Source organism: Pristis pectinata, chromosome 3 (assembly GCF_009764475.1).
Source record: "Pristis pectinata isolate sPriPec2 chromosome 3, sPriPec2.1.pri, whole genome shotgun sequence".
NCBI lineage: Eukaryota > Metazoa > Chordata > Chondrichthyes > Rhinopristiformes > Pristidae > Pristis > Pristis pectinata.
Window position 1 is genome coordinate 98700048 of NC_067407.1, and position 22886 is coordinate 98722933.

The 22886-nt window shown below is 38.8% G+C and overlaps 1 protein-coding gene across 5 annotated transcripts in view; it reads right to left on the reverse strand.

The window, feature by feature from the left end:
* The window catches only part of sanbr (SANT and BTB domain regulator of CSR), a 54394-nt gene that overhangs the window by 15641 nt on the left and 15867 nt on the right, over positions 1-22886 (reverse strand). For 4 of the 5 annotated variants that reach the window (XM_052011933.1, XM_052011932.1, XM_052011929.1 and 1 more), the window contains 6 exons: positions 19657-19715; positions 17429-17589; positions 13590-13676; positions 13383-13493; positions 12960-13083; positions 4690-4842 (listed from right to left, as the gene is read on the reverse strand). In XM_052011933.1, the coding sequence (XP_051867893.1) occupies positions 4690-4842; positions 12960-13083; positions 13383-13493; positions 13590-13676; positions 17429-17589; positions 19657-19715 (695 nt within the window). The remainder of the gene's footprint in view (positions 1-4689; positions 4843-12959; positions 13084-13382; positions 13494-13589; positions 13677-17428; positions 17590-19656; positions 19716-22886) is intronic. The other variant, XM_052011930.1, reaches the window with a different exon arrangement.

The window sequence follows — 22886 nt, forward strand, 5'->3', positions numbered from 1 at the left end:
AATGACACAGTAGCATAAGCGGTTAGCGCGACGCTATTACAGCGATCGGGGTTCGATTCCCGTCGCTGTCTGTAAGGAGTTTGTACGTTCTCCCGTGTCTGCGTGGGTTTCCTCCAGGTGCTCCGGTTTCCTCCCACATTGCAAAGACTTTCCGGTAGGTTAATTTGGGTTTAAAATGGGCGGCGCGGACTCGTTGGGCCGGAAGGGCCTGTTACCACACTGTAAATAAAATAAAATTTAAAAAAAAATTTAAATAATACTTGTTAAAAGCATGCAGATTGCTGCCAATATTGTTCTCTGTTCTGAAGCATCAACTGTTTCTCTCATCACACTTGCTGCCTAACCTGCTAAAGTATCCGCAGCACAATGTTTTTATTTTGGATAGTTGCCTTAGTTTCTGCTATGGGAAAATATAAATGTTAATATTATATTGTCTTTCCGAGCTTCTATGAAATTATTGACTTTTCTTTAAAACCAGACTAAGGCACAGTGGTAGGACTACTCTTATCATTCTGCATTTTGCTGGAAAGAGGTAAACTCGCAGAAAGCTTTTGTCAAGTAAACTTGTCCACTGTATACTGCAAATTAAAAATATTTTAATTCTAAGGACCTTTCAGGCACTAGACTTTTTAATTGCTACTCCAGTACTTTGACTGTAAAATACTGTTTGGAGTCTCCAAAAATTAGCAAAAAAGTACAATGGAGGTCAAGCTAATCTAATAGTTAGTATATGGAGACGGGAGAGGTTCTGGAAGATTGGAGGGTTGCGGATGTTGTTCCCTTATTCAAGAAGGGGAGTAGGGATAGTCCAGGAAATTATTAGACCGGTGAGTCTTACCTCAGTGGTTGGTAAGCTGATGGAGAAGATCCTGAGAGACAGGATTTATGAACATTTGGAGACGTATGATTAGGAATAGTCAGCATGGCTTTGTTAAGGGCAGGTCCTGCCTTACGAGCCTGATTGAATTTTTTGAGGATGTGACTAAGCACATCGATGAAGGGAGAGCAGTAGATGTAGTGTATATGGATTTCAGCAAGGCATTTGATAAGGTACCCCATTCGAGGCTTTTGGAGAAGGTCAGGAGACATGGGATCCAAGGGGACATTGCAGTGTGGATCCAGAACTGGCTGGCCCACAGAAGGCAAAGAGTGGTTGTTGAAGAGTCGTATTCTGAGTGGAGGTCGGTAACCAGTGGTGTACTTCAGGGATCTGTACTGGGACCCTTACTATTTGTGATTTTTATAAATGACCTGGATGAGGAAGTGGAGGGGTGGGTTAGTAAATTTGCGGATGACATGAAGGTTGGGGGTGTTGTGGATAGTTTGGAGGGCTGTCAGAGGTTACAGAGGGACATAGATGGGATGCAGAGTTGGGCTGAGAAGTGGCAGATGCAGTTCAACCCAGATAAGTGTGAAGTGGTTCATTTTAGTAGGCCAAATATGTTGGTGGAATATATAGTCTTAATGGTAGGACTCTTGGCAGTGTGGAGGATCAGAGGGATCTTGGGGTCCAAGTCCATAGGACACTCAAAATGGCAGCGCAGATTGACTCTGTGGTTAAGAAGGCGTATTGTCCTTCATCAATCGTGGAATTGAATTTAGGAGCCGTGAGGTATTGCTGCAGCTATATAGGTCCCTGGTCAGACCCCACTTGGAGTATTGTGCTCAGTTCTGGTCGCCTCACTACAGGAAAGATGTGGAAGCCATAGAGAGGGTGCAGAGGAGATTTACAAGGATGCTGCCTGGAATGCAGAGCATGCCTTATGAAAGCAGGTTGAGGGAACTCGGCCTCTTCTCTTTGGAGAGACGGAGGATGAGGGGGGACCTGACTGAGGTGTATAAGATGATGAGAGGTATTGATAGGGTAGATAGTCAGAGGCTTTTCCCCAGGGCTGAATTGGTGGCCACAAGAGGACATAGGTTTAAGGTGCTGGGGAGTAGATATAGAGAAGGTGTCAGGGGTAAGTTTTTTTTTACTCAGAGTGGTGAGTGCGTGGAATGGGCTGCAGGAAACTGTGGTGGAGGCTGATACGATAGGGTCTTTCAAGAGACTGTTAGATAGGTATATGGAGCTGAGTAAAATAGAGGGCTATGGGTAAGCCTAGTAATTTCTAGGGTAGGGACATGTTCGGCAAAGCTTTGTGGGCTGAAGGGCCTGAATTGTGCTGTAATTATTCTATGTTCTATTTGGGGTAAGTCTACACAGAAGACTAGAGGGATTAACATAGATGGTAAAAAAGAGGCAAAATGATTAGTTTAAATGGACAGCATTAAGATATCTCTGGAAAAGAAATGAAAGGCACAGTGAAATACAATACTGTTATGGAAATTGCAAGAGAATTCAGAAAGTTTAGGTTGAGAAAATAACTTGGACAAAAAAATGAGAGTGTAGGTTCTAAAAAAGATCAGGAACAATTATTGACTGTATGCAAATCGATAAAGCGTTCAAAATAAAAATTGAGAGAGTAGAGGCTAAAATAGAGATGCGACTTAAGTTTGAAGCAATTTCTTAATGGAGGGAAGGATTCCAGCGCAGTATTATCACACAATGCTACCATACGGCAGCACAACAAATAACTATGGATAGGATTAAGAAATGATACAATTCTCAGGCTATTACAGGTGAGCAAATAGTAGAGGATTCTTTAAATATTTCAGAGAGATATGCAAGCAAAACAGAAATGATATTGAGTGATAAAACTAACAGCCCAAAAGAGAATGGAAAAAAAATTGCATTTGTTTTTAAACAAATAATACTTTTAGAATGCATCCAGAAGCATTTTCTGGACTTATATGAAGAAAAGCACTGTTTGATTTAGCTGAGAGAAGGGGCACAAGGAAAATAACTGACTTGTAAATTATAGAATAATTAAAAAATAGTGAACACAACATTGTTATACTCATTTAGATGTAATACAAGAAAAGCAAAGAGTCAAAGATGTTGGGTCAGATAAAGAAATTCAGCAGCATGAGAAAAGCTTTGGTGAAGGTAAGTAAACAGAAAAGTTGGCAAAGGGATCAACGGGCTCACCAGCAATAAATCTTCAAAAACACAATGCTAAGAAGTAAAAATAAAAATTTGCATGAAGCGCGTGCATTCACATATAAAGGATCATGAATAAATACAGATCAAACAAAATTTTAAAGTGGATAGCAGATCATTGATGTTTTACTGCAATGCTTCAAAAGATATCTTAATAGAGGAATAAGCATGGCCGGTACAGCAGGGATGATTCCTGGAGAATATGGCTCAACCATGCAGATAGTAACAGGAACCCTCAGGACTATTCCAACTGAGTGCCTCTGGTACTGGCCCACCGTTCGCTGCCTGTTCTTTGCATTTCAACACCATCTGCAAGATGGTAAATAGCATGAGCAATAACCTCCTCATTCAAAAAGATTTGGCAAAACCAGTGCAAAAGAAACTGAAAGCCAGCTGGCAACTCTGGGAAACAAGCTCCAAGAGGCACAAACCCATTGTTCCTGATAAAAGTAACTGAAGGACAGAACCTGTACAGAAGACAAATACCTCTCTGTGGATGGCCTTCAACAGAATCCACACAAGCCAAATTGCAGTGGTGGCCATAAATCCCAAACTATCAAATACATCATATCAACTTGTATAGTAAGCAATGTTCCAGGAAACACTCCATTTCTCCACTTGGCATTTCAGGAGGCCGTTGATAGACTGCCCATCCAAGGATTTTCTTGTCATATGCAAGAGCAGAGTCCATTAGTCCAATGAAGTACAGTAAAACGCCTATAATCCACTATCCTATTATGTGGAAATTGCAATGGTTCAGCATCCATCTCACCGGAAACCATTTCCAATGCTCCCTTGAAACTCACCCATTTCAATTTCCCACCCTCCCTTTAAGCTTACTGGGTTCACTTTAACATTCATTATGTCAATGTGTGACATCTAAAAAAGTGAATTAAAATTGTGTTGGAGTACAAATAGGATAACATCCAATAGTCCAGAAAATCTGCCAGTGTGCCACTCAAGTCCCGAGTGTGCTGGATGAACAGAATTTTACTGTGCTCAGGTCACTGAAGTGTAATTTAAATTGCAAGTTCAAAACGCAGGGATACTACTGCTACCAATGGAGCTTGGCTGTCACTGGCACTGTCACACTTAAAGTGGTGACATTGTGAATTTTATTGAACTACAGGATGATAGGGAACAGTTGTTACAGAAATGTTTCCAAAACAATCATCTCACACATTCAGTTGCATAATGGACAAAATTTCTAAAATGAGAAAGTACACATAGCTTCTAGGTGGTGAGAAACTACAGGTATTTGGAAAGATTCAAAAACTTGGACTACTTCCACTAGAGCAGAGAACGCCACAATAACAACATGGTCAAAGTGAATTGATGGGTATCAGTAAAAAGAGGCAAATTTCTTTGGTTGCAAAACAATGATGAGAGTTTAGAAGTGTCTTATGCAGCTTGTTGAAGAATAAAATGCTTAACTACAGGAAACTATTTAAATAGATAACATTGCACCCTTTTGTGGAAAAAACAGGGTCATAATTAAGTTTTTTTAAAAAAATATGAGCACATTCATAGCAGACTTCTTGCCTTCCTTCTCTGCTGTAAATTTCCAGGGCTCAATATTTTTTTTAGAATGCTCCTTTATTTATACATACTGAATAGCAAATTCTTTGCTCAGCTTTCATGCTTACTGTATTTACTTGAAGAGGATCAAACCGCAGGACCTTCTGCTTGCAACAGGGATAGAACCCAAAGCCAGGAGTGGACAACTGACTGCCTGCAGGAAGATACGTCACTTGTTCTGGGTGGTAGCGGCAGTGGGAGAGTTCAGTGCATTGAAAGACCTAAAACAAATGAAAATAGCACAATACTAAATAAACATATCTTGTAACACAAATTCAAAATAAGTATTTAGTGATAAATTGTTTGATTTTGTGCTTGAGTAACTGGTCTTTTCAATGTACCCCAGTTGTGACTGTTGCAACATATTCGTTTATATACTGTCTCAAACAGATACATTTCACCAAAATAAGCATTTTTAAAATGCAACTTCGGTTCAAATACAAGCCTTCCCTAATGGGAGAATTTATTGCCACCTACATACATACAAGAGAGATTATATAGAAAAAATCAAGTGTTCTTTCACATTCTAAATGAATCAAGCAGAAAACATGTTATTACTCATCTTTGCATATGTCTAACATATTAAGCAATATGACCATCACAATATCCTTTACAGATGCTAGAAATTGATACTTCAGGTAGATGTGAAGGAGGTTGTCTAAGGTTCCAACAGGATCTAGGTCAACTGGGAAAGTGGGCAAAAGAATGACAAATGGAATTTAACCCAGACAAAGTGCAAAGTGAATGGCAGAGCCCTGGGAAGTATTGTAAAACAGAAAGACCTAGAGGTACATTACATAGTACCCTGAAATGGCAACACAGACAGGGTGGTGAAGAAAGCTTGCCTTCATCAGTCGGGGCATTGAGTACAAAAGTTGGGACATGTGACAGCTGTATAATATGTTGGTGAAACCACTCTTAGTGTATTATGCGCAGTTCTGGTCACCATGCTATAAGGAGGATGCCATTAAGCTAGAGCGGGTGCTGAAAAGATTCACAAGGAAGTTGCTGGGGCTGGAGAGCTTGAGTTATAAGAGACCATATAAGCTGAGACTACTTTCCCTGGAGCATAGGGGACCGAGGGGTGACCTTATAGAGGTTTATAAAATCACAAGGGGGGGGGGGGGTTGATAGGGTAGATGGTAACTATATTTTCCCCCAGGATAGGAGAGTCTAAACCCAGAGGGCATAGGTGAGAGGGGAAAGAATCAGAGGGGACCTCAGAGCAAGTTTATCCACACAGAGGGTGGATGGTATGTAGAACAAGCTGCCAGAGGAAGTAGTCGAGGAGAGTACAATTACAACATTTAAAAGACATTTGGACAGGTACATGGATAGGAGAGGTTTAGAGGGATATGGGACAAACATGGGGAAATGGGACTAGCTAAGGTAGGCATATTGGTTGGTATGTACAAATTGGGCCAAAGGGCCTGTATCCGTGCTGTATTGCTCTATGACTTTATGTTCTGAAAACGTATCAGACCTATGTGCAAAACTAGGATTTTTTTTTCTCCATAAAAGCCACAAATACTTTTTTTAAAAAGTAAATTGAATAACTTACAGGCAGTCCCCAAGTTACATATGGGTTCCGTTTCTGAGAACTGTCCATAAGCTGACTTCTCTGCAAGTCAGAAATGTCCATTTTCTAAGACTACCCACATCATATCACTCCTACATACACTTGCTATAATTCCTTCATTTCTCAAATATTCACCCTAATACTACCCATAATTAAACTAATGGAATATACTGTATCCAGTCATTAATGACCACCACAAAACATTATTATTCATAATCCCATCTTGAAAATTGCTTTAAAATGTATGAGAGGATAGTTTAAAGTCAGAGAGCCCCTGTATATTATTTTTACAGGAACAATGCACAGCCAATTATCCCAGAGAGCCTGTGCCACCATTCCATTAGTGTCTGATCTGTACCTCCATCTCCATTGTCTTGTTTCAGAGTGATTAACAATCATAAAGTTGCACAGCACAGAAACAGGCCCTTCGGCCCACCATGTCCATGCCAATATTTTTGTTCATCTACACTAATTCCATTTGCTCGCATCAGGACTGTATATTTCTATGCCTTGCCTATTTAAGTGTCTGTCAAATGCCTCCAAAACCTAATAATTGTATCTGATTCCACCTTCTCTGACAGCATGTTCCAGATACCAACCACTCTCTCTGTAATGTCAACTTTTCCCTACAATCCACTTTAAATCTCCACCCTCTCACCTTAAACCTATGACCTCTTGTTTTTGATACCCCTGCCATGGGAAAAAGATTTTGATTATCCTATGCCTCTCATAATCTTACATACTTCTGACATGTCAACCTTCAGCCTCCTTCACTCAGGGAAAACAAGCCCAGTCTATCCAATCTCTCTCCATAACTGAAGTACTCCGATCCAGGCAACATCCTGGTGAATCTCAGCTGCACTCTCTCTCATACAATCACGTCCTTCCTATAGTGTGCTGACCAGTGCTTTGTAAAGTTGCAACATTCCAACTTTTATATCCTATGCCCTGACCTATGAAGACAAGCACGTCAATATGTCTGACCACCACCCGATCCACCTGTGTTGGCACTTTCAGGGAACTATGGACATGGAACCCTAGGTGCTCTACCATTTACTCTACATGTCCTACCTCTATTTGACTTCCCAAAATGCATTACCTTCACTTGGGATTAAATTCCAGTCTGCCAATGCTCTGCCTAACTTTCTATTTGATCTTTATCTTGCTGTAGCCTTAGACTACCTTCCTTGCTATCCATAAAACCATTAATTCACATCTAAGTCATTAATACATATCACAAACAGCAAAGATCCCAGCACCAATCCCAGTGTTGGTGGGATCACAGATCAGAAAAACATCCTTCCATCACCACTCTCTGCCTCTTCTCACCAAACCAGTTTTGGATCCAATTCATCAGTTTGCCTTGGATCCCATGTTGCTTCACCTTCTGGACCAGCCTACCATGTGGAAACTTGTCAAATGCCTTGGTAAAAATCCATGTAGATAACAACTACTGCCCTGCTTTCATCTATCTCCTTGGCTACCTCCTCAAAAATCTCAAATTAGTGAGACAGGATTTCCCACTCACAAAGCCATGCTGACTGTCCCTAATCCCTCCCTTTCGAAATGAACACGGATCCTATCGCTTAGAATGTTCTCCAATAACTTGCTCCAACTGATACCAGACTCACCAGCCTACAGTTACCTGGCTTATCCCTGCTGCCTTTTTGAAATAAAGGAACATTAGTTATCCTCCAGTCTTCTGATACCTCACCTGTAGCTAATGAAGATGTAAAAATCCCCAATTAGGGCTCCAGCTATTTCCTTCCTTGTTATCCACACATAATGGTGGTTAAATATCCAGGTCTGGATGAGATCTATTCCAGATCTCATCCAGCCCTGGAGATTTATCCACCATTATGTGTTCCAAGATATCTAACACCTCCACCTTCTCAATAGTTACAAGTTCCTGACAATCAATGTATCCTTCATTATACTCCACATCCTTCTCCTTGGTGAATACAGATGAGAAGTATTTATTTAGGACCTTGCCCACACCCCCTAGCACATAGATTACCCCTTTTATCACTCAGGGGACCCACTCTTTCCATAGCTATCCTCTTACACTTAGAAAATGACTTGGGATTCTCCTCAATCTTACCTGTCAAGGATATTTCCTTCTTAATTCCTCACCCACACCCTCCATATTCCTCAAAGGACTTGCTTGATTATAGTTGCCTATACCTGTCATATGCTTCCTTTTTTTCCCTGATCAAACCTTAAACAACCTTGGTCATCCAAGGTTCCCAAATCTTGCCATCTTTTCCTTACATCCTTAACAGAATATTCTGAATCTGAACTCTTGCTGACTGTCTTCTTAGGTGATGATTTATTCACAAGCATCTGCTTGCAATATACTTTCCCCAGGTCCTCTCGTGCTATCGAAATCAGCCGTCCCCCAATTTAGGACTAACTTTAGGATCAACCTTATCCTTTTCCATAACTACCTTGAAACTTGCGTTATTGTTGTCACTATTTCCAAAATGTTCCCCAACTGACACTTCCACCACCTTCCTGGTTTCATTTCCTAAGATGACGACAAGTACAGTCCCTGCTCTGGTATGACCATCTACATATCATCTGCAAAAACATTCTTGGGCGCACTTAACAAATTTGACCCCATTTAAGCCCCTTAAACTAAGGCAATTTCAGTCAATATTGGGAAAAGTTGAAATCCCCTACTATTAATACCCTACCTCACACCATTCTGTGATATACTTACATATCTGTACCTCTAATTCCCACTGAATACTGGGAGGCCTATATATAATCCCAAGAAAGTGACCACCCTTCTCTTATTTCTAGCTATATGGACTTGTTGGACAATCCCTCCAGGCTATCCTCCCTATATATTGCTGTGATGCTCTCCCTAATCAACAGTGCGACTCCCCATCCCTCGTTTGCATCCCCCTCTGTCATGCCCAAAACCTCTAGAGCCGGAAACATTAAGCTGCCAGTCCTGCCCTTCACTCAATCATGTTTCCATGACTGCAATAACATAACTCTATGTGCTGATTCATGCTCTCAGCTCATCTGACTTACCTCCAAGTCTCCTTAACTTTAGGGTCTTAACTTTAGGATCAACCTTATCCTTTACCATAACCACCTTGAAACTTACCATGTTGTTGTCACTGTTTCCAAAGTGTTCCCCAACCAACACTTTCACCACCTGCCTGATTTCGTTTCCTAAGGTGAGGACAAGTCACTCGACTTGATTGATCTATCCTCTACATTCAGGTCAATCTCCCCACCTGCCACACTGCTACCGAGTTTCCCCACCCCCACCAAATTAGTTTAAACCCTCACCTGTAGCGTGAGCAAACCTCCCTGCAAGTATATTGGTCCTTTCCCAGTTCAGATGTGACATGTCCTTTTTGTACAGGTGTCACCTGTCTGATACAAGTATCTAAAGCTCTCCCTCCTGCACCAGCTTTTTAGCCATGCATTTATCTGACCAATCTTCCTATTTCAACACTCACTAGCACATGGCGCAGGGAGTAATCCTGAGATTACGACCCTAGAGGTCCTGCTTTTTAGCCTTCTGCCTAACTCCAACAATTCACTCTGCAGGACCTCATCCTTCTTTCTGCCTGTGTTATTAGTACCAATACTATGACCTCTGGCTCTTCTCCCTCCTCCTTCAGAATGCTCTTTAACCAGTCCGAGACATCCCTGACCTCACTCTTGGCCACAGAAACACCCGTCTGTTCCTCTCACCAACAAATCTCCTACCATTAGTGCTCACCTAGACTCTTTCCTGTTGTGCATCAGAGCTAACCGTGGTGGTGCCAGAAACTTGCCTATACGTACAAGGAGATGGGCAGGTCATCAAGGTGGGGGAAGGGAGCCATAGGAATAAGGGAAGACAAAGGAATTGGGGGGGGGGGAGAGATAGAAAAAGAAGGGGTGGAGTTACAGTAAGTTAGAGAAAACGATGTTGAGGCCATCAGGTCGGAGACTCCCAAGGTGGAATATGAGGTGTTGTTCCTCCAACTGCGCCTGGCCTCAACATGGCAGTAAAGGAGGCCATGGATAAACATGTCAGTCTGGGAGTGGGATGTGGAATTAAAGTGGGTGACCACAGGGAGGTCCTGGCTGTTGTGGCGGACGGAGCAAAGGTGCTCGACGAAGCGGGTGACCTTCAATTCCGCATCCCATTCTCATGCGGACATGTCTATCAACGGCCTCCTCTACTGCCACGTTGAGGCCAGATGCAGGTTTGAGGAACAACACCTCATATTCTGCCTTAGGAGTCTCCAACCTGATGGCTTCAACATCAATTTCTCTAACTTACAGTAACCCCTTCTTTTTCATCCCCCCACTCTTTTGTCTTCCCTTAATCCTGTGGCTCCCTTCCTGCACCTTGATGATCTGCCCATCTCCTCTCCTATTCTTTATTCCATGGTCCACTGTCCTCTCCGACCGGATTCCTTCTTCTTCAGCCCTTTGCCTTTTCTACCCATTACCTCTCAGAGTATTGCATCTTCTCCCCCTCCCCCACCCACCTACCTTCTCCCTCTCACCTGGACTTACCTATCCCCTGCCTGCGTGTGCTACTCCCCCCACCTTCTTATTCTGGCTTCTGCCCTCTTCCTTTCCAGTCCCGATGAAGGGTCTCGGCCCGAAACGGCAACTGTTTATTTCCCTCCATGGATGCTGCCTGACCTACTGAGTTCCTCCAGCAATTTTTGTGTATTGCGTACAACCTGGCTGCTGCTGCTGCTATCCTCAGAGAAGCCATTCCCCTCAACAGTTAAATATTTACTATTAAAATACTACTAAAATACTTAAAGTAGTATCTTCCAATTTTAAAAAGATTCGGTTTATTTTAAACTATTTTTGCTCTAAATTGGTATACCCGTTTGAGAAGGGCATGTCCACAGAGGACTCCTGCACTACCTGCCTGTCCTTAACTGCCCTTCCTGGTGGCCACCCATGTCCTCTCTTTCTGTACCTGCAGCATGGCCAAACTGCTGAACGTATTATATACCACATTTTCTCTAACCACGTGCCCTTTAAATATAAACTTCAACATCACCAACTCAATTCTAAGGGTTATGGATTCTCCACCCTCCCAGTCAACTGGAACCCCATCACTTACAAACAAGATAGCCACCAACACACAGTACATTTGTAATAACGTTCATTCACAGGAAGGTTACAGCACTGGAGGGAGGTCACTCGGCTCATTAAGTCTTTCATATAGCCAGAGCAGACATCCACTCAGAAGCATTCATCATCTTTCCATATTCTTCTTTTTCCACATATTTACCTATTCCTTTTTAAACATCCCAGTTGAATCCACCTTTGCTATCCCTACCCCACAGTGCAATTCAGAATCTAACTACTCACAGCACAAAAGACAATTCTATTCCTTGACCCTTTTGCCAATAAAAAAATTTCCTCCGCATCTACCTTGTCTAGACTCTTCATAGATTTAAATACATCTATCAGAATACCTTGTAAACTCCTCTGTTCCAAGGAGCACAATCCCAGCTTCTCCCATCTATCCATGTAATTGAAGTCCCTCATTGCTGGAAACATTACAGTACAACTGCTGTGCACTCTCCTTAGGCCTTCACATTATTGCTAAAGTATGGTGTCCAGAATTGGACACAGTACTCCAGTTGTGGCCACATCAGTGCTTTAACAAAATTTATCACGACTTCCTTGCTCTTGTACTCCATACCTCTCATTGTAGGATCCTGTATTTTTTTTAAATCAACTTCTCAAACTGCCCTATGTCCTTCCACAATTTCTGTATATCTCTAGATCTCTATCTGCCTGGACGCTTTCCACCTTCTAGTTAATGTTCCCTCTCCTCATTGTTTCTGCTTCACATTTTTTTGCCCCAATTAAATTTCATCTGCCCAATCCACCCATTCCATTCACCTGTCAATATCCCTTGGAAGTTATTATAATCGTCTTCAGAGCTCACTGCTTTTCCAAGTTATGTGCCATCTGTAAATTAGGATATTGCATCTATATCCCTAAGTCCAAGCCATTAATTTAGGGAAAATAGTGGTCCTGGGGAAATCCACTGAACGCTTTCCTCCAGTCTGAAAATAAACTGTTCATTATTACTCTGACCCCTGTCACTTAGTGAAATTTCTTTGTTTACTGCCCCTTTTTTTGGGGTCGGCAATCATGATGACAAACATACTATGCAACACTTTATTAATGGCCTTTGAAAGTCCATATACACCACATTGACCAGAGATCCCTCAACTCTGTTATTCAACAGAAAAAAAAATTACATAAATTTGTCTATATTACATCCATACTGGCTTTCCTCACTTAATCCCCTGGTGGTCAAGTGTTCTCATCACTTTTTAAAAGTTTTCCCACAAGTAAGGTAAAAATAAGTGGCCTGTGATTTGTGTTTTTATTGCACCATTTTTTGAACAAATAGGTAGCATCTTCAATTCCCCAGTCCATGTGCACCAGCCCTACATCTACAGATGCTGGAGGAAGGTAGCCAATACCTTGATAATTTCCACCTATGCCGCTCACAGCACCCAGGAAATCATTCAAATTGGGCGATTGATCCATTTTTAGTACAGCTAGCCTTTCATTACAGCAGTTCTTTTTTGTTGAATAAATCCATTATCTGTCAATTAAAATGCATTCCTTCACCAAAACACAGAAAATTGACTAAAATCAGCTTGTATAATAGGTTAAAAATTCCACTTCTAATATGTTATTTTTAGGTTTTTTGTATTTAAAATTCAGCATCAAAATTTAAATATGAAAACTTACTTTTTTACATCTTGTACAGGGCAGCCAATTTATAGTTCCCCATAAACGCCAATACACATCTTGCCAAGACTTCAAGTCTTCAAAGAGACTATCAAGATACTCATTCACATCCCAGCTTTTGTCCCTTAAAAATTTGAAAATATTCTGGTTAACTTTACTCTTATAATAAATTGAGAAAATTTAGCAGCAAGAGTAACTGATCATCGGAAAATACAGGAATTTCAATACCAGGAAGAATGTTGGGGTCAGTTACAACTTTGCATCAATTTTTTTTTTGGAAGGTGTTACAGGGAATTAAAGTGATGTGCAGAGTAAAAGTATCAAAGAGATAACCAGAAATCCCAATGTTTAATTCTTATGGATAAACTCTGCTGTAATTGTTAATCTCCAGCTCAAGAATTTGTATAATAATTCAAAAGTTACCTGTTGTGCAAGTATATTATATTTCCACGTAGGTCAATATTTATTTTCACAGGCAAACAAGGAAGCATTTTCTCAGTTTCTTTGGTAAGAAGTTTCTTACACAAACTACATCTGAAAAAGACACGAACACCGCATGACATTCTCAGTAGTCAGGACTAACAGTTTAAACAATTTCTCAAAATTCATTTGAAGATTTTCGTGGAATACCTGTACAGTGTATGAGCACTCCCTGGAGAGTCCGGGTCCTTGAACTCTGGATCAAATAGCCTCTCAATCTTCTTACAAAATATCTTGCTGTTTCATAGAATAATATTAAAAATTACACATTAAAAGTTACAGATTAGTTTACTATTGGTGAATGTCCCTTTTAGAGCACAGTGGTGTGTGTGTGTGATGACAACAGAAGATAAGGACATAATGACGTTTTTGGAGCAGACAGTCGGAGTCCGTCAGAAGAAAGAGAGAGAGAGAGAGAGAGAGAGAGAGCGCGCGCAGCCTGCTGATCTCTGTATCGATGGATGAAAAACAGTAACTGTGTCTGTCACTACAATCCACGTATGGATTTTTGGAACAAAGCAGTGGAGTCCACTTTGTCATTAACCTGTAGAGGGAAACAGGTATTTGAGTGGACGGCCATGATTCGAATGCCTTTCAGGGTGGCAGATGCTTCGGAACAAAGTGGTGGAGTAGTCACTGCTGAGTAGACACTGAGGTGTCGTATGGGTTCCATCGTGGAACATTTGGATTTCATATTTACTCTCTATTTTCTCTCTACGTTTTGTCTTCAGTCAACAGTGGTTGTTGAAGAAGCCCTTGCTCACGTTTCACCTTATGGCTTGCTGAACTGAACTTTGAGAACTATTCCTGGACTTGGAGTTTGGGAATTTGCCACACACACACTTCGAGTTTAGTTTTTGGGGTTAATGTTTAAGTTTTAACATTTTTACTTCTAACATTTTTACTTTTATTTTTCTTATTATCATAAGTAGTTATTAATAAAATAGGTTTTTTTAACACTTATACATGACTCGGTGTGTTTCTTTTGTTGCTGGTTCATAACACACAATATTTAAATAGTATCTTCCAGTTTTAAAAAAGTTGAGTTTCTTTTGACCTATTTTTGCTCTAAATTAAAAATTATTCATTTGAAGTTTTTGTACTGATCGCAATGAGCTTGTTCCAGAAAGATTTAGTCATTACACAAGAAAATAGGAGCAGCAGTAGACCACCAGGCCCCTCTAGCCTGCCCTGCTATTCAACATAATCATGGCTGATCTGTGCTAGTTCCTCTTAGTTCTCAATTCCTTGATCTTTCAAATATTTACCTATCTCTAACTTGAATTTTACTAATTATTTAGCCTCCACCACCCTCTGGTACCCTCTGAGAGAAAAAAAAGCATGAAATTAGCATAAGCACTCCAAGTCATACAAATCCATAAGTACAGTGAAGTTCCAAAAATGTTCTCTGCTCTCATTAATTTAAACTTTTTGAAACTTTATTTACGGCATGGTAACAGGCCCTTTCAGCCCAATGAGTCCACACCACCCATTTAAACCCATATTAACCTACCCATACGTCTTTGGAATGTGGGAGGAAACTAGAGCTGCTCTGCCTCATAACTGGACAAAATAATCAAATTTGTGGCAATTAATGCTGTATTATGAGCTTTTAAGAATCTACACCTGCTACTCAGGATGGGATTGAGATCATCATTTGTAAGGCTAGCAAGTCCTTTATAGTCCTTTCCAAATTGTGTAAGGCATACTAGTGGTGAGCTGCCCTGATCTGCCAATACCCACATGGTGTAGGAACTCCCACTGTACTGTTAGTTGGAGTGTTCCAAGAATTTCTTACAGTGATAAAAAAAAACAAATCAGAGATACATTTCCCAGTCAGGATGGTTTGTGAATTGCAAAGGAAAATTATAGACAGTAGTATTCCACTGAACTTTTTATATTTCTAGTTGAATACCTTGGATGCTTTATTACTATTTTAACTTCTTACATTGAAGCCAAGCACAGTAAGACTCTGTTAATCCAGAATGGACTTTAGATTTCCCAGATCATCAGGTGTTATTCTATTAATACACCAACAGATTTTTAGGTCATTTTTTAAAAAAGATGTTACACAGTAACATTTCAAGGGAGTTCAGGAAACAGGGCCCTGGCAAGTGGAAAGTGCAAACATCACCTGATGAGCCAGATACTAAACCACTGAAATCTCAGAATAGTCAGAGAGCAGATTATCAGTTTTACTGTACATTCTTCTAACTCCAAATGTTATTTATTTCAATTAAACAAAATAATACCTTTTCCTTGTTATAATGGATATACTCTGATCCAAGATGGTCCAGGACACGCTACAAGCCAATGTCAGCTTTGTTAATCACCTTTAGTTCAGTCTATTCTATGACAATTAAATTTTTTTAAAAAATCACCCAACAAATCCTTGTAAATTCCAATATCTGTTCCCAACTTTCAAATTACTACAGATAGACTGCTACTATGTTTTCATTTTGCATATATTCCCCTCGCAGCTTGGTTTTAGTTTCAGCCTCTATTACAAATAAACGATAATGCATGAGCACTGAGAAAAACAAAAGAAACCATACATAGCTTTAATCCTTTAACTGTTGCTAGACAGCTAACCTCGAGCAGGAGCATGTGCTAATGCAGCATTTCATCTTCCACAATAGCTAATCTAGACCAAATCGTTCTGATTCTATTTAATGCACATTAAAACCAAAATATATTTTAAAATATATATATTTTATATTCTATGCCATCAGAATTATTTATTGAAACAAAAACTATTGTTACCAGTAATCAAACCCTGGTATTCTTTTACCTGATGTTTGCATAATGTTGTATTAACATATGCAACTTAATCTGAAAACACTGAAGGACAAAAAGTGCAAATGAAAAATGGCAAAGACTACGTCCAAGTAACTGGGAATTAGCATACAGATTCCTCTTCTCACAGGTCTTTGAACACAGATCAAACTAATAGGATGCAAATCTGCTTCACATTTTAGTCGCAACATACTTTAATAGAATTTGGTCACATTGATGCATTATTTTTGAGAGTGTAACAGGAAGGCAAAACACATATTTTGTACTGTACTGCTGCTGCAAAACAACAATGTCAGTGATAATAAATCTGATTCTGATATTTTATCAACAAAGGGAGGGAAAAATGTTACCAACCAACTCACAGACTTTACTAAAAGATCTAATGTAGCCCCAGATTCTGTGTTTCAGCTGATAATATTTTCAAGATAATTATTAATATTAGAGAAACAAAGGACTGCAGATGCTGGAATCTAGATGTAAAAAACAACAAGATGCTGGAGGAACTCAGCAGGTCAAGCAGCATCTGTAGACAAAAGCAGACAGTCAACATTTTGGATCAGGATCCTTAAGGACAAGATAGGAAAAGGGAAGCCCAATATAGAAACAGAGAAGTTATAGGTGGACAAAAGAGGGAAGACGGGGTGGGCACAAGGTGGATGCAGGTAAGAGATAGTGATAGGCAGATGGGGCGGGCAAGAGGGAGGGAAGAGGGGACAGCAGACCTACTGGGGGATGGGTCAAAGGCATGGAGGCAGGCGGCATGGGGGGGAGGGGAGGAGAGGAAAAGGAGAGAGAAAAAATGGTGAGAAGAAAAAAGAGAGATAGGCTAGGAAAGGGAAGAAAAGAAGAGGCAAGTTGGGGGGGGGGGGGAAGGGGGTGTCTACTTAAAGTGGGAGAAATCGATGTTCATTCCGTTAGGCTGTAAGGCTGTAAAGCAGAAAATGAGGTGTTGTTCTTCCAGTTTATGTTTGGATTTCTCCCGGCAATGGAGGCGGCAGAGGACTAACAGATCAGTAATGGAGTGGGAGGGGGAGTTGAAGTGACTGGCAACACGGAGATGCAGATCACAGTTACAGACGAAGAGTAGGTGTTCTACGAAACGGTCACCTAGTCTGCATTTGGTCTCGCCAATGTAGAGGAGGCCACACTTGGAGAACCGAATGCAGTAGATGATATTAGGGGATTAATATTACCTTTTAAATTTATCTTTTCTGTCTTTTACTTCATCAGCTTCATTATGTGTGAAGAGGTCAATAATACGTGTGGCTAGGGTGCCATTGATGCAGTTCATATTGCAAGGAGTAGCTACAATGGCACTCATATTTTTATGACAGTAATGTATGCACTCTTCAACCTAAAGCAACAAAGAACAAAGATATAAAGGGCACTCAATATAATATTCATTACAATGAATCATGCAGCATCCATCCCCTTATCCTAGCTTATTTATCCACTTGTTTCAGTTGAATGAGCAGGCACCAGAACTTGCAGACTCCAGCACTTCATACTATTAGATGACTAATAGGCCTTAGTATCATTAAAACTGCAATTTAAAAAAAACTATCCTTAAAGCAACATGCTTTATATTGGAATTTATACTTCTGGATTAGGCCTTTATTTCTTCTCTTTGTCATCTAAGAGAAACCACCCTTTGCCATGTACCAAGCTCAAACCAAGGAAAGGAAAAAGGTGATAGATTTTCTCCAATGTTACTCCATGAATTACCAGCAAAATATTCTACTGCAGTCATGAGAGATTCATAATTTGGTATAATCTTATGTGAGATTTAAGTCACTTCAGCTTCAACTCAAATATCTTTCATGTTGGTTGAAGCAGTGGTTTCAAGTTGAACATTTGCATATAAAAACAAGTTAGGATAATACCACATAAGAACCAAAACAAATAAAGTTAAATAATGATGCTGTCAACTTACTGCCTGAAATTTTATAATGCTCAAGACACTGCGGCAAAATACTGTATCAATTATTTTGGTCTTCATGCTAATAATATAACAAATACAGCCAATATTTCAAAGTGATTTAAAAAAATATATTAGAGCTACAGAACTGTTATTAAAAGTAATTATGAGAACAAAGTTTTTTTTACTTTAATAACAATCCCAATTAAACATAACAGTAAATTTAAAGTTGGAATATTATCTATTCTAAGTTAGAGTAGTATATATGTATTCATACATATTCTAGAAACAATATTTCATACACAATAGCAATGTCATTTATGAAGCCAATATAAAACTGAAACCAACAGCAGATACTGGAAATTGACCTCTAGCATTAACTCATTTTTCTTTCCAGATTCACTGACTTGTTGAATACTTGCAGTATTTTCTGCTCTTACCTCAGGACAACTATTGACTATGTTTGTGAGACTTATAAAGAAAGATTACAGTCTATCACATTTCTTTCAGAACATCCCAAAATGTTTTAAGGTCAATTGATACTTTTAAAGTATGGAAAGTGTTATAATTTAAAAAATATAGGAGCCAGTGTGCAGACAACAAGCATCCACAAGTAATAATGTGGTTATGACCAGATGGTATGCTTTTTTTTAAAAGTGATATTGCAAAAGGAATAAATATTGGCCACAATGCTGGGATTAGCCTCCTGATCTTTGAAATATTGTCATGTGATCTTTTATGTCCTGTTGGGGGAGCATTATTTTTCTGTACTACACTGGAGTGCCAGGCTTCAGCCCTCAACTTTCTGACTTGGAAATTGAGAGTATTACCAATTGATCTACAGTTGACACTGCTAATGTGATGTTATTGGAAAACTGCCATATGGATTTCATGCCTGTGAGCAGTATAACTAACAACTTACCTCTGTACTGCCCTTAACAGAGACCAGACTGTTCTGGGAATGGAGGCCTTCCCTACATTCTCCCCAGCAAGTAAAATTGCTAATCATAGTAAAAGCACTATTCAAAAATGTATTAATAAATGTTTGCAACATTTATACTTAATGTACACATTATAAAGCTGCAGTTATCATTCATGAACAGATACTACTTTTTTTAAAAATCGTAGGGCTGAGTGTTTAATATAAATGCATATGACTAATCTCTTAAGTGGATGTAGAAGATTTCATGGCACTATTTCAAAGGAGGAGTATTTATCCTCAATCAATATAATCTAAGAATAGATTATCTATTTGTTGCTCTTGAGAGCTTATCTTGCTCAAATTGGTTGCTGCATCACCTCAATGACTATACTTCAAAGCCACTTTGTCGACTGTAAAGTGCTGTTGGATACCTTTCAAGGGATGTGAAAGGCACTGAGTATATGCAAACTTTTTCTTTTACAGTGTACAACTCTGCAAAATCAGAGGATAGAAAAGAAAGACAAATCTTAGCAAACCAGATTATAGTTGTCATATTAGCATTTAATTAAAAATGTACTTACCAGGGAATCCATTTTCAAAAATTCAGATGAAATGAGAATTGAGATAACATTACTAGGCTCTAAAAGAAATGGAAAATAAAATTGCCAAAAATGTCACAAATTGTAACGACAAGTTTCATAAACACAAAAGAAGACAGGTAAACAAACTTCCCATTTTAGATAATTTGGAATTGTCAGAAATCAATTCTAGTAATAATTAATGCTATCAATTTTAAGAACAAGAAAATGCTAGATTCTTATTTTCCAAGGCCCATAAAAGGCCTTATGCATCTGCCTCAAGAACCTGTACCTGGATGATTCTTGTATTACTGTAATTCACTGTATGAAAGTAATCAAACAGATTTTATGAAAAAGTGAGGGGAAGTTCTTAACAAAAGGAAAATCGGAGGGAATGGAAATAAATAATTGCATAGGTTTTTAGGGAATTATATGATTTTTTTTGCAGTTTCAGTTTCTATTTTCTCCATGAACAGCACCACATATTAACTATTAAAAACTTATCTAGAATACTGCTATTTACAGTAAAATCTAAATGTGTGCATTTAATAGATCTACATTGTGATACAATTTTCCTGTCTCCTTCATATTGTAATAGTGCTATAACAGGATTTAAAAGGATTCATTGGCCATATGACTAGATATCCAATATGTTCAGTAAGGATAATTCAATCAAAAATATTGTTCTCAGTTTCTCCTTGCTGACACTAAAAATTATGCAGAAGCAGCAAACCGAGCATTCAAGAAATCAAGTGGCCCTTTAGTCCTGATTGAACTGTGACCTTTCAAAGCTTAATAGCAGTCAACAACAGCAGTCCATTGAGTTAGGCACCAAAACTGCCACCTGAACAAGATGTCACTTTCTATCATTCCAGCTACCCCAATCCAACTGCTTCTTGTACATGACTGGCACTCTGTTCTCTCCAAGGCTAGAGGCTTCAGTTCCCATCATTTTGCTTGAAGTTCAGATTCACTTTACACTTGTGCATGATATATTCCAAAAAGCTGCCTCTTCACTTTCATTCCTAACCTCTTCTCAAACTGACCCAGATCCCCGCCATTGACATTGTCATGTTTTGTTGTCTACAACTTTCTTTCTTTCTTTTTTTTAAACACACACACACACACACACACACACACACACACACACACACACAGTAAAATATATGTATAAGCGGATGAAAATGGAAAGCTACATTTATAGCAAGGTCAAAAGCCAACAAATGATATTTGGAGACAAGTCATTCAAGGACCGGTAGGTAAACAAAAACATTTGGAGGAAGAGAACTTTTATTTTCTTTGTGATTGTCAGTATGGAAAAAGAACCAGTTAGAATTTTTTTTGAGACCTCAAATCAAATTTAATTTTAAATATCTGTGGTGACAGCAAGATAAAAATGAAATAACAGTTCTACAAAGTCCTTTCATGAATTTTACCCACAATTTTGCTCAAGTAAGTTCCTAGTTCACAAGATTCTTTGGCAATTTGCTAGTGAAAAGTAGCTGAGGTGATTTACTCCTTCCTTATTTTAGGAGTACATTCTATTTATTAGGATTCAAATAAGACAATGAACCCCAGCTATCCTTTATGACAACCCAAACTTCTAAGCCGATCACTAACCAGTCCATCACATGTACCTCCCAGAATGTCATCCAGCATTTAGATATTATATTCTTGTCTCCATTCATCAAGGCTGCCTGGAAAAGGACTCCAGCCCTTCAAAAGTTCATTCTTTTGCCATGTTAACAGTGGATTTTGACCAGTTGGAAAAGATTGGCGTTAGTATGCATTTCAAAAATATTACTACTTATTCATCTTCATATTCTTAATACACCAATTATAATAATTTAAATAAAAATTGCATCTCAGACCTATGCAATGTATTCTCTTACAATGCTGAGTTCCATCAGCTGTTTCATTTTGTTAGAGGAGGTATATAAAGTGAAAATTGTTTTATTATTGATGTTTGTTTATTACAAAGACTGAATTATGCATCAGTAAACCTTATATTCTGCGAAATTTTGCCTGCAGGGTTTAAAAATTTTTATTTGTATTTTTGTTAAATTAAAAATGTTAAGAAGTTATTGTCCTTTATTTTCTAGCAATGGACGGTAATATAATTAGGCTTAACTTCAACCTGACTTTACTATGAAATGTCAATATGAACATTATAATAGAATTAGAGTGCATGCTTGATTCAAAGTCACTTAATTTGAATTAACTGGTAATTTGATAATTAAGGAACTAAATTCCCACTTTGCACTGTAATATAATTTTTTTAGCTTAATTCAAGTTATTGAATATTTTGAATCCCTTAACGCAAACAACTCTGAATAATCAGAACTAGACTGCACTCTGAAATATTTCATGGAGACTTATATTTGGCTTTTTCTTGTACTCAATCAGCTGGCCATGGGAGAATCAAACGTAATAAAAATGTGGATCAACAGTAAATAATGATACCCAAAAATGTGGAAGCAGCAACTAGAATAGTAAACGGAATGCCAAAATTATTTGAATTTGCTTATGAACATACATATAAAAAAGTTAAAATGTGACAAGTAATCAAAGACAACAGTCATCATAAATTAAAAATATTTAAACCAAATTGAATGCCAAGAACAAAAAAAATGTTGAATTCTAAAAGCAATAATACATCCAAGTTTTCTTTTTGCCCTCCACAAATAATTCTTCACCATACCACCAACTGACTCCCTTGATGACAAGTAGATCTGTGCCAAATAAAAATAACTCACGTTGATGCTATGAAGACACGCTGCGTCAGTATGAATCAACCATTTGAAGTAAAATATGAAAGGTGGAGGATGGTCACCACAATTTGGTAATTACTTCAAATGACATAGAACTTAGACATAGACCTAGAACTCACTTATAAAACCACATCCTCTCATCACATTACAGAGATTGGTGTACATCCATTAGTTTTAGGCAAAGCATCAAATTTCTAAAAATATGTGGGAAATGTCTTTTCTACAAAGCTCTTCTCCTACATTTGAAAGTTAAATTATGAACAAATTTCAATTCCTATTTTTTTTTAAAGTTACTATACAAGCAATAAAAGATGCATTGGTACTTCTTCCATTTTCCCTTCTATGTCAGAGAGCCATTTAGGTAAAAACTGAATGATGGTGAAGCCTTACAATTTGAAATGTGGCTGTGAGAGGGTGCTTATGAATAAATGTGACCATATGGCACAACCTGACAATAAGAAA